The following is an 11,953-nucleotide window of genomic DNA, read 5'->3' as shown; positions in this document are numbered from 1 at the left end:
ATGGTTTAACTCTAACAGCTAGATCCTCACCTGAGTATAAAACAGCACTTCTTTCATGACTCTAGTGTAATTACATTATCTGAGAACTGGAATCCACTGTGAATTTCAGATATTTCAATGACTTTGTATGTTGTCTCATTTTGCTGGTGCATGCGGTTTTGACCTGGATTAAAACTGGCTACAAAAAAAACCCCAAACAAAAAAAACCTAATGGTTTTCCTACAGTCATATGTAATACTGTCTGATAGCTAGCTAAAAGCCTTTATTTGCAAGATGTTTTTTAACTAGAAAAAGAATAATCCATAACTTCTTAAAGACTCAAAAAGACTTATAAGAAATAATTTTTCCAAAGTATTTTTCAAAATTACATTGAAATAGAAAATTTCCACAACCTGTAACATTTTGCTTGGTCTGTTTTCACTTATATTTTTGCCTTGCTCTTGTTTGCACTTATGTTGCTAGTCAATATAACAGAATACAATGTGACTATTGGTTTTCTATCTGCATGTATTCTTGCTTTTGCTTTTTCCTTTTTGTGAGCAAAGTTTTCTTAATTTGGAAAAACTCTGTAGCTATCAAAGAAAAACTGAAACTATGACTTTCTGAATTGGAAAAACTTGGAAAAAAATCCAGCCAAGTAAAACCTGGAGTTCAAGAAAAAAATGTGTGCATGTGTGTGTATGTGTGTCTGGGGGATTAAGCCTTGTATATAATTTATTTTGCTACCTTTGATAGTAAAAGAAAAAAAAATCAAAATTAAAAAATGTAATTGTGTCAGCTCAAAAAATGCATTTTTTCCTCCTCCAAAACATCAGGAAAGCTTTTGCTGTAATACAATGGGTTTGTTTCAATCAAGCAGAATGAAAACAGCCACAAGTTTTCACAGCCTTCCACAAAGGCATTTTAGCATTTTTTTGCCAGCTGTAATATTCTCTCAGGGCCTCCCCTTCTCTACCAAATCCACTGCAACTCCCTCTACTACCTGCACAAGTATAGCTCTCCTACTGTATACATGCAGTCCCCATTTGCTCAAGCCTTCCATCAACAGCAACCATTCACAACAAACTATATGCAGACATGCTCTCATACCTGTGAGCTCAGTGTCTGAGATCCCATTATCATTGATGGAGCTTGAGCTAATGGTCTGGAGAATGATTCAGTTGTCCTAATATGGTTGCCTACCTTAGAGTGAACCAAAACATTTGCTTGACTCTAATAGTAGCGTCTACAATGGGAGTTTAGACATTCAGCTCACTCACCTACATATTCATTTAGGCATGAGGATGACTAAATGTAGGTATTTGAGTTTGGAATTCAATCTCACCCACACATGTAACCAGCTCAAACCTAGTACTGCACATCTATCCATCACTGAAATTCCTCTCTCCTTGCATCCAATTCCTGCTCATTTTGCCCCTTTATTCATTCTGAGGGTGTCCACACTGCCAACAGTTACTGAAGCTAAAATTGCTGCACTGCTGCTTGAGAAAGGGGAAGCAGTGGTTGTCTGAGCACAGAGGAACCTATAAATCCTTCTAGAGAGGCTGCAGTGAAATGAGAACCCTGAGCAGCCCCTTCAGCCAGCTCTCAGACCCGTTGAAAAGTGGTGGCTTCTTCAAAAGGAAAATGTTTGAGGCACTTATAAAGGACAAAAGTTGCTTATTGAGCATAATGGCAAAAACTATGCCAATAAAAAATTCTCCTTTGTATTATAACTAGTCCATGCTTTAACTTTATAACATGTTCAGTTTGGGCTAACAGTGCAGCTTTCCAAGAAGTCAGCAATGGTAGATTATGATCCCTGATAAATGTCAGCCAAAGATCAATTACAAGTGATTGCTGTTGAACGTTGACTAAACAAACTACTACAAACTGAATGGGCATAAAGACTAGTTTATATATGGTACATTCCAGAAAGAAGAATAAATGCATATAGAGGACAAAATAAATTATTTCCCATTTTAGGTATACTCCAGAAGTTGTCTGGGTGTCTATTGATGTCACTGATACTTTCCTATCTACCGTCACCAGTACTACATAGGCAATGTCATTTCTGACTGGTAGAAGAAAGGACTAAAGCATCATGCCACAATATATTTCTTCATCCCCTACCTCTGACAGGCTCACCCCATGCTCCCCTCCCTCACCCTGCTGCCCCAATGCAGACATTGCAGCCAACCTGGACGGGTTCCACGTTTAAGCAGAAGACCCCAGAGTGGTCTGCAATGTGGATGGCCTGTGGGACTCCAGCAGTGTGACCAGCGTCCATGCTGCCATGCCACAAGGACAGGCCTGGCATTAACGGGGCCTGCAGCAGGCTGTGCCACAGGTGAGGAGACCAGGCCAGAGCTCAGGCAGGGGGTGATGCATCAGGGGCAGAGCACAGGGTGACTGAGGCTGAAAAAATAGGGAGAAGAGAAAGGGAACTACTGAAATTCCCAGAGAGCTGAATAGACCACTATCCTGGGTTCAGTTGGGATAAAGTTAGTTTTCACAGGAAGCTGGGAGGGGCGCAGCCAGGACAGCTGCCCTGAAGTAGCCAAGGAGCTATTCCATACCATGTGACACCATGGTCAGTATATAACTGGGGAGCGGGCTGGGGGGAGTCCCTCTCTCTTGGTGTAGGAAGTGGTGGAGCGTCGGGTTCTGGGTGGTGAGCAGTTGCACTGTGCATCACTCATTTTGTATATTCTTTTATTAGTACCATTGTTGTTGTTGTAACTTCTCTCCTTGTGTTGTCCCAGTAAACTGTCCTTATCTCAACCCATGAAGGTAATTTTTTTTTTCCTTCTCCTTTCTGGTTCTCCTCCCCATCCCACTGGAGGAGGGCGGGGAGGAGTGAGCAAGCGGCTGCGCAGTGCTTTGTTGCCGGCTGGGTTTAAACCACAACAACCACCAAAAGGGGTTTTAAAACCAGCTTGTAGTTGGCATTCACTGACCTACCTCCCTGCACACTTCCTGTGGCAGGGACCTTGTCCTCAGGAGCCAGCCAGGGTGGTGGCCGTTGCCCCACAGTAGATGGCGATGTGAGGTATTGATGGAGGCTTCCCATCTGTCCTGCTGTGCTCAACCACCAGCTGCCTGCCTCCCACTGCTCTCCTCCAATGCCCTGCTTTTGTGGTAGAGGAGCTGGACATAGGTGAGCACCTACAGGGGGAAATAAAAATGATCTCTCTCCTGGTGCATGGCCAAAAGAGTAAGTGTATTAGCAGAACAGTTTGTTCACCTCCTGCCACCCTTTCTGAAATGTGGCTGGTACCAAAAACTGAGACGCATTAATGGAGGTCTCTGATGAACCCTTAGAACAGCAGGGTGTGTGTTAGTACACTTAGAAATCCTGCGATGGGTGATGCTTCTTCTCATTGCAGTTGGGTTGTCTTTAGCATTACCAATGTCACAGGGAAAACAAGTGCTGCTCGTATAAAGGGTGCCACAGTAACCCATAGGGTTCAAGGGGGCACTAAAAGCACCAGAGATTCTCAGCTATGGTGGATCCTGAACTAACATTTCTAAAATGGATGGAGTAGCATCCCTTCCTAACTCCAGCTGTCTTCTGCTGCCCAAATATTATTTACATGTTTTATTAAGAACCCTTAACATTTGAAGGCAGTGGTTTCTTACAGCACTTGAAGGCTGACTGGAGGATTAGAAAGGATATCCAAAAAGGACACATGAAGGTCAGCTAGGGATTGACAATTCTGACAGCATGGCCAAAGATGCTCAGCACTTGCTTTAAATAAACAGCAAGTTTGAGGTAGCTCCTAAAGCTTGCTGCATATGCCAAAAATACCAGCCAAGTCAATCTCACACTCTTTCTCTGTGACTTGGCAAAACCAAATTTATTTAACAGTAACAGAAGTCCCTATACAGCTTCACTTCTAATCTACCAGAGCCCTTATGCACATTAAATATATTCCCAAACCATCTAATTTACTTACCCATCTATAAAGTGTCATCAGTAGTTACACACCTCATACAATCAATGCTGTATTTCATCTTCTGTTACATTTGCAATTAACATGTAAATGTTGAATGTCTAGTTCAGCTTAATGCAAAATGTTATGTTTTGTGCTAATAATCTCATGAAAATGAACAGAACCAGTGTGTTGAGAATGACAATAAACAGACAAAAGAGTTAGCATGCGGACAGAGGAAGGAGAGCAGAAGGGGTAAGGAGAGGAGGGGAGAGAGAAGGCAGGAGACTTGGTGGACCTGATTAGGACAGGCAGAGCCACTAGTCCCAAGGCTTGAAGTGGGCCCTGGGCTGAGTAAAGGGTCAGTTCATTTTGCTTGTAGAGGATCTTGGCATAGTGCAGCAGCCTCCTCTACGTGCTATGAGGGTAATGAATGCATCATCCCCTTCTCACCACCTGATTTCTTGTGGATGGCTGGAAGCCTAACATTTCCTACAGCATGGTACATCTGGCCACAGTGGTGGCCTTAGCTGTCAAATTGTGGTAATGAGTATAGACTCCTTCCATCTGGTGTCAAGGCTTTGTCTTAATCATTCAGGGAAAGGAACTAAATTTGTTAGGCAACTGCCCAGACTGGAGGCTTCCCTGCCCTGGAGTCTGTTGTGTAGGCAGGAATATTGCAGTGGACCTGTGTGATAAGACAGTGGTGTTGCATCTGACAGAGAGGACCAGATTGCTTGGCTGGCATATTCATCTGCAAGTGAATGATCAACAGCAACAGTCACTGCCATGTCACTCTTCTATGAGGAGGCAGCTATACCTTTGCTATGGATCTGGACACTGGTAAAACCACTGTTTACTAGGCCCATTCTTGGATGTCTCTGCAATAGACTCCCTGGACAGAAAGAGAGACTAAAGACTTCTAGAAAGGTAGGGGAGGGCTTGACTCAAATTAGAAATAGATTAAATATACTGTGATGGCTAAACCAAATGCCCACTAATTCTAGGACACCCTTCAGTCCTCTAAGGAACTTGTGAAATAAATGGCAATGCAGTGTGACAAACAAATGAGGGGCTTGAGGAAAATTACCCTGTGGTTTCTGCCTCTTATTCACCCAGTGAGTCTTCCCTGTGGTGAAAGGGGTCTGAACCCAGAGGCCGTGGCAAGTATAACTCCTTTATCCAGCCTGGTTCTGCTGTGTTTCCACACAGTGCATGGTAGGAAGAGCCTCCAGACATGGTCACAATGTCCCTTATATTGTCCTTCGGAGAATCCAGTCTCTGCCAGTCCCCTAAGTTCTGGACAACACAGGATATTTCAGAGCAAAGGCATTGGTTTGTGAGAGCAGGAGACCTTTAGGAGACTGGCCTGAGCAGGGATCTCCTTCAAGTGACTATTCTGCTTGTAGAGACTATTCAGAGACCAGATGTGTTCCCAGGAATCCCCCTTGGTACTTTCCTCCTCTGACATGTTCTTCTAAGACAGCATTGCTCACTGCCAAAACATATTGCCATGATGACTGTGTGATTTACTTTATGATTTTTGGATTATGAGCCATGGTGATTTCCTCTCACAATTGAACAGTACAAGACAGTTCTCCACTGAGCACCTTTTCCCTGCTTTGGTGGTACAGGTACACTACTACATGTGAGATATATAGTGTGTATATTCGATAGTCCCACACAGTTGTCCCAGTAAGCTAACCATCCAGCTGTGCTTCTGTCCAACATTACAGGACATTACTATCATGCAATAGCTTGAAGAAAGGATTGTTTTTCTTAGGGCTTTGCATAAGATTCCTTGAACTTTGGCTGGAATTGCTTAGAAGTATATATGACGTTGGCCAGGACTTGGCTTGTGTTGAGAAATGGTCATGGAGCAGAGGGGCATGCATATAGGGAAAGAGGGGTAAGGGCATGTTCTTAGCTAGGAGGAGAGGTATTTTTTTGCTGCCTTAGAGAGTTTCCGTTGCAATGCGGAAATCTGCCAGTGTTGGCTCTGGTGATCTTCCAGCTTACTTCTCCCTTATCATATTCTTCAGTACCCCAACTGGGCTGTCTTTGCCCTGTCTTTACTTTTATCAGATTTTGGGTCAGTGAGGTTCCTGAAGATGATCAGTGCAATTCCTCAACCATGAGGTGCAGAACATTGTCAGTCATAGAATCATAGAATACCTCAAGTTGGAAGGGACCCATTAGGATCATTGAGTCAAAATCCCTGCTTCTCACAGGACTAGCTAAAACTAAACCATATGACTAAGAGTGTCCTCCAGACACTCCTTGAACTCTGACAGGCTTGGTGCCTTGACCACATCCCTGGGGAGCCTGTTCCAGTGACTGACCACCCTCTCAGTGAAGAATCTTTTCCTATGTCCAATCTGAATTTCTGCTGATGCAGCTTCATTCCATTTCCTCATGTCATTGTATCTGGGGATTGTCAGTATATTTGGGGATCTTATTGAGGGGTATCTCTTGTAGTGTTCTTGACCATAGGGCCCTTCCCAAGATTTAGACCTGTAAAGATTAGTGTAGGTGTGTGACTGTTCTCTCTCCTTTACTGCCAGATGAGGAAAGCAGTATTCTGTACCTAACAGTCCATCTTCTCCCAGGGCTGCTGCATGCAACACTGGCTAGCTGGGCTTGACCTGTCAGGGAAGACTTGTTCTATCTTCCTCTCATTTCCACAGGTCATCTTTCTTCAGGGACTTCTTGTAATACAGGACTTCCTTCTCTTGGTCCTGCTCTTCCAGGAGAAGCAGATACTCCTTCATCCCTCTTGATGTCCAATCACAGACAAATTGTCTATGCACATCAGAATGTGGAAAATATAGAAAACCCTGAAGAGCATGTTTGCTTTTCAAAGAGACTCTTTTGCAGGTCTCCCTACAGCAAGTGGGCATGCAGGGAATAGTGAAATGATGCAGTGAGATGAGATAAACTCTTTGATACGTGTCTACTCTGCATCAGAATATGACAGGTGAGTCTCACCCAGAACATATATTTCATTATGAAACAATGTTTGATTTCTATAGAAGAGAGTTTTTAAATACAAGCACATAAAAAGAATTAAGAGATCTCCATCTACTGTTGATAGTTGCTGCACTTCTTACGTTCTAAAGTTTTATGTCCTTCAATTTTTATATTAAAAATTTCCTTATTGTCTAAAAAGGTGATTTAGGTAGACTCTGCGTATGCTTTCTTTTAAACTGAATCAACCCATTATCATTTATGAGATGACTATCTTGCACTTAAATATTTGCTTCTAGTACTGCTACTTAGCAAAATCAATGGTAGATGGTGAACTCCTCATGTTTCACAAACAGCTTGCTGGAGAAATACAAAACCCCATGTATTGAGTTTCTGTGGCAAGGTTTTGGTAACGGGGGGGGTTACAGGGGTGGCTTCTGGGAGAAGCTGCTAGAAGCTTCCGCTATGTCTGATAGAGCCAATGTCAGCTGGCTCCAAGATGGACCCACCACTGGCCAAAGCCAAGCCAATCAGCGATAGTGGTAGCACCTCTGTGGTAACATATTTAAGAAGGGAAAAAAGTTGCGGTGAGCACAGAAATGGCAGCCGGAGAGAGGAGTGAGAACATATAAGAGAAACAACCCTGCAGACACCAAGGTCAGTGAAGAAGGAGGGGGAGGAGGTGCTCTAGGCGCCGGAGCAGAGATTCCCCTGCAGCCCGTGGGGAAGACCACGGTGAGGCAGGCTGTCCCCCTGCAGTCCAGGGAGGTCCACGGGGGAGCAGATATCCATCTGCAGCCTGTGGAGGACCCCATGCTGGAGCAGGTGGGTGCCTGAAGGAGGCTGTGATCCCATGGGAACCCGCGCTGGAGCAGGCTCCTGGTAGGACCTGTGGATCTGTGGAGAGAGGACCCCACAGAGCAGGTTTTCTGGCAGGACTTGTGACCCCGTGGGGGACCCACGCTCGAGCAGTGTGCTCCTGAAGGACTGCACGCTGTGGAAGGGACCCATGCTGGAGAAGTTCATGAAGGACTGTCTCCCGTGGGAGGGACCCCACTCTGGAGCAGGGGAAGAGTGTGATGAGTCCTGTCCCTGAGGAGGATGAAGCAGCAGAGACAACATGTGATGAACTGACCGTAACCCCCATTCCCCATCCCCCTGTGCCTCTGGAGCGGGGTAGGTAGAAATCCAGGAATGAAGCTGTGCCCGGGAAGAAGGGAGGGGTGGAAGGAAGGTGTTTTGAGATTTGGTTTTATTTCTCATTACCCTACTCTGGTTGATTTGCAATAAATTAAGTTGATTTTCTCCAAGTTGAGTCTGTTTTGCCTATGATGGTAATTGGTTGAGTCATGTCTCCCTGTCCTTATCATAAGCCCTTTGTTATATTTTCTCTCCCCTATGCAGCTGAGGTGGGGAGTGATAGAACAGCTTTGGTGGGCACCTGGCATCCAGCCAGGGTCAACCCACCACACCCCACAATCTTGTTTGATCTTCAGTCTTTATGGAGGAGATCAACATGAGAACACAATTTCCAGAAATATTTCTCTTTTTTATGATATAGAAATAACTATCCATATTCAAACTCAATCTCTGGTAAGTGTAGCAGACTTTCCTGATACCATACTGATACCTCAGTAGAAACTGTTAACATTCTTGAAAGTGATTTTCACTTAAACTTGTTCTTTTTATCTATGACATTACTTCTTTGCATTATATTGTATCCATAATGAAAAAAAGAAAACACTCCATCACCTTTATCTGTCTTAATATATGTGTAATTTTCTTTCAGTTGTCTGTAAAATACTCAGTTTTACCTATGCACAGGAATCTGCAGCCTTAGCTATTCTTTCTTCTGTAGTCTTTTAACTGTAGGTTCTTGTCACTCACCCCATCTGTGAGCTGGCTATCATTTTGTGCTATGTATGAAACAAAACATCTTCAGAGAAATAAAGTAAGGATATCTCTTCACGACACTATCTCACCGTGTTGGTTTGATTGCTCATCAAAGCTTGGAGTGAACGTCAGTCTCCTGAATCAAAGTAGAAATTTGAGTTTCTCACACCCTTAAACCTAACCAAATAAGCAACATTTTTCAATTAATAAAAAATAATATATTTAAAAAAAATGTTGCAGGAATCTCTTTTCCTTTTCTTTTTTTTTTTTTCCCTAATAATTCATCAGAATAACTTGAAAGAACCTAGACTTAGTCTATCAAAGAAATGCATATTTCTCATTGCAAGATGAATAGCAAAGCAATATAATTGTTACTATTCCTCATGCATTTTTAAAAATGTAAATGTAAAAATTTATTGCTGTTTAACATACTTTTAGATGTGAATGTGAACTGTGTACATGTACTCCAAAAGTAATGGATGCTAGAATAATAAAGCAAGCATGCTAGTCACTGTTCATGTGCAAAGGTCTCTATTGTGTTTATTACCTAGACATAAATGATAATTACAGAATAAAGCAGCACAGAGATTTACATTTTATGCATGCCTCAGGTCACTTTTTAGCCTTGGGATCCTCATTCCTCCTCTTCTATCTTCTTATGAAACTCCCGACTCTTCACTCGGAGCTTGTTGACCTGCGACTCTGCAATGTCAGCCCGCTCCTTGGCTTCCTCCAGCTCGTGCTGGATCTTGTGGAACTTGGAGAGATTGACATTGGACAGCTCCTCCTATGTAGGGAGAGGGAGTTGTGAAAACACCAGGCAGTGTGTGGACATTTAATATCTGAATACCAGGCAAATAAAAATTTAAATGCCACAGCTGGGCAAGCAGGTAAGGCTCAAAACCAAGGTAAGAAGCTGCTCAGGGTGCTAAGTGTGCCAGTAGAGAAAAGAACATCAGAGTGTCAAAAACGCCATGGCCACATGACACAGAGCATTGTGTAGGTGGAATTCATGGCAGAGTCCTGAACAGACAGACTAGCAGCTGCTTCTGACACCCAGAGTAGGGTAGGAAGGAAGAAATACAGGCGGGAACTGAGGTTTAGAGCAAAACAAATAGATCTGGGGAAGTATAGTTCCTCCCAAACCCAGCAATTCTTACTCTTACACTCCCCATTGTCATGTAGCACCAAATGCATCAGAACAGTCAAGGTTTCAAAAACTTGGGACAGAATTAAACACCAACACAGAATTCCACCTCGACCAGAAGGAAGTCTGGGCTTAATCAGAGTGGTACTTACAGCCTCCTCAGCTTGCCTCTTGTAGGACTTCACTTTCATTTGCAGCTTGTCCACTAGATCTTGGAGCCTGAGAATATTCTTCCGGTCTTCCTCACACTACAGAGAATGGCAAGTAATAGAAACCCTTGTTTGCCTTTTTCTCTGAATTTCATAAATGTGAAACAGACAGAGTGACTTTCCTTACAGAGCATTGCTGTCCAAAAGGACAGAGGCCAAAATCCTGTTGACTGTGTCACTTACTGAAGTATAGAAAGAAAGCCCTTTGGAAGGCAATGTGCCAACATTTTGACTTCCTGGAAGAAGAGTGTGTCAACACAAAGAAACCTCTTGCCTTACCTGGTAGGTCAGCTCCTTCACCCTCCTCTCGTACTTGCGCACACCCTTCACAGCTTCAGCGCTGCGCTTCTGCTCAGCATCAACCTCCCCTTCCACCTCCCGCACCTGCAATGAGAAGCCCACCTTTGGAGCTTCCCTGGTATCTCTCCAAGGGACATGCTCACTCATGCACAAATAAAAGTCCCACGCACTCTGGCCTCCAGCTTCTGGATTTGCTTCTTGCCTCCCTTCAGGGCCAACTGCTCGGCTTCATCCAGACGGTGCTGCAGGTCCTTCACCGTCTGGTCCAGGTTCTTCTTCATCCTCTCCAGGTGGGCGCTGGTGTCCTGCTCCTTCTTCAGCTCTTCTGCCATCATGGCCGCCTGATGAGAGCAAAGGATCAAAGCCATTTTCAGGCTGGAGACATCCTGGGAACTACACATCCACCGTCAGCAGTGAGAAGAGCCCCTAACTCACATCTGTGATAGCCTTCTTGGCCTTCTCTTCAGCATTGCGGGAGTCCTGGATTGTGTCCTCCATTTCACCCTGAATTTGGGCAATGTCTGTTTCCAGCTTCTTCTTGGTGTTGATCAAGCTGGTGTTCTGTTGAAAAGCATCAATATCACAATTTTCTTTTTGTTAGCTTGTAATATCATATCAAGAACATTGCATAAACGTTGGTTTTTAATGTAAATTGTGCCATCAGGTCACATGGGATTCTGTTTTAAAGGAACTGCTGTGGTAGCTGTTAGTTTCTCAGCTATGAAGTGCTTCCATATTTCAAGAACATCCTCCATAAAGTCTTTCCTCACTGTTTCTCAGTCACCAGAGAAGGAATTTAGACTTATAAGGAAAAAAGACATAATCTTTCCTTACCATTTTCAATCTAGTGGCAGTAAAAATTTTAAATGGTGCTATAGAACACTTATAATGACATTGATAAATTATGTTAATGACAGTATTCATGTATTCCTATTTTGTTAATGATCAACCTAAGTTTGACTTTGCAGTCTCAAATGTAAATGTGAAAGCTGTTGAACTCAATTTAAGTTGTAGAGTAAGAACATCACTTATGTCTCTGAATTTATCACTTTTAAGGGATCCCCACTATAGTCTAGTGAAATTCATATTATAACTGCAGTTTAAAAGTCACTTTTAATATTTGTTATCCATATTGTGAAAATTACAATGCATTTTACAAAATACTGCTACAGTTCAGCCAGTCTTGAGTTATTTTATATGCATGGAGCAAAAGTATAAATACTAAATATATTTATACACTGACCTGGGTATGGAGAAGCTGCACACGCTCACTTGCATCCATCATTTCCTGCTCAGCCACTTTCCTCGACCGCTCCGTCTGCTCCAGGGCCGCCCGTAGCTCCTCAATTTCAGCCTGCAACAGGTTTGCTCTGCGCTCCACCATGGCCACCTGCTCCTTCAGGTCCTCCTGTGTCCTGAGAGCATCGTCCAAGTGTATCTGGGTATCCTTTAAGAGAGAAAAGAGAAATTATAAGGCGGTACAGCACTGTTGCACAATGGCTATTACTACCAGTCTAATAATC

General features: G+C 43.4%; 1 protein-coding gene across 1 annotated transcript in view; it reads right to left on the bottom strand.

Moving 5' to 3' along the window:
- Positions 1–9,295: 9,295 nt before the first annotated feature.
- The window catches only part of LOC104832527 (myosin-3-like), a 20,243-nt gene continuing 17,585 nt past the window's right edge, over positions 9,296–11,953 (bottom strand). The window contains exons 20-25 of the mRNA XM_010568758.1: positions 11,674–11,896; positions 10,866–10,991; positions 10,601–10,771; positions 10,410–10,514; positions 10,074–10,169; positions 9,296–9,561 (exon numbers count right to left, since the gene is read on the bottom strand). Coding sequence (XP_010567060.1) covers positions 9,409–9,561; positions 10,074–10,169; positions 10,410–10,514; positions 10,601–10,771; positions 10,866–10,991; positions 11,674–11,896 — 874 coding nt within the window. The 3' untranslated portion in view covers positions 9,296–9,408. The remainder of the gene's footprint in view (positions 9,562–10,073; positions 10,170–10,409; positions 10,515–10,600; positions 10,772–10,865; positions 10,992–11,673; positions 11,897–11,953) is intronic.

The sequence above is a fragment of the Haliaeetus leucocephalus genome, unplaced genomic scaffold (genome assembly GCF_000737465.1).
Source record: "Haliaeetus leucocephalus isolate CR32 unplaced genomic scaffold, Haliaeetus_leucocephalus-4.0 Scaffold252, whole genome shotgun sequence".
Classification (NCBI taxonomy): Eukaryota; Metazoa; Chordata; class Aves; order Accipitriformes; family Accipitridae; genus Haliaeetus; species Haliaeetus leucocephalus.
This window is presented reverse-complemented; position numbering and strand designations above follow the sequence as displayed.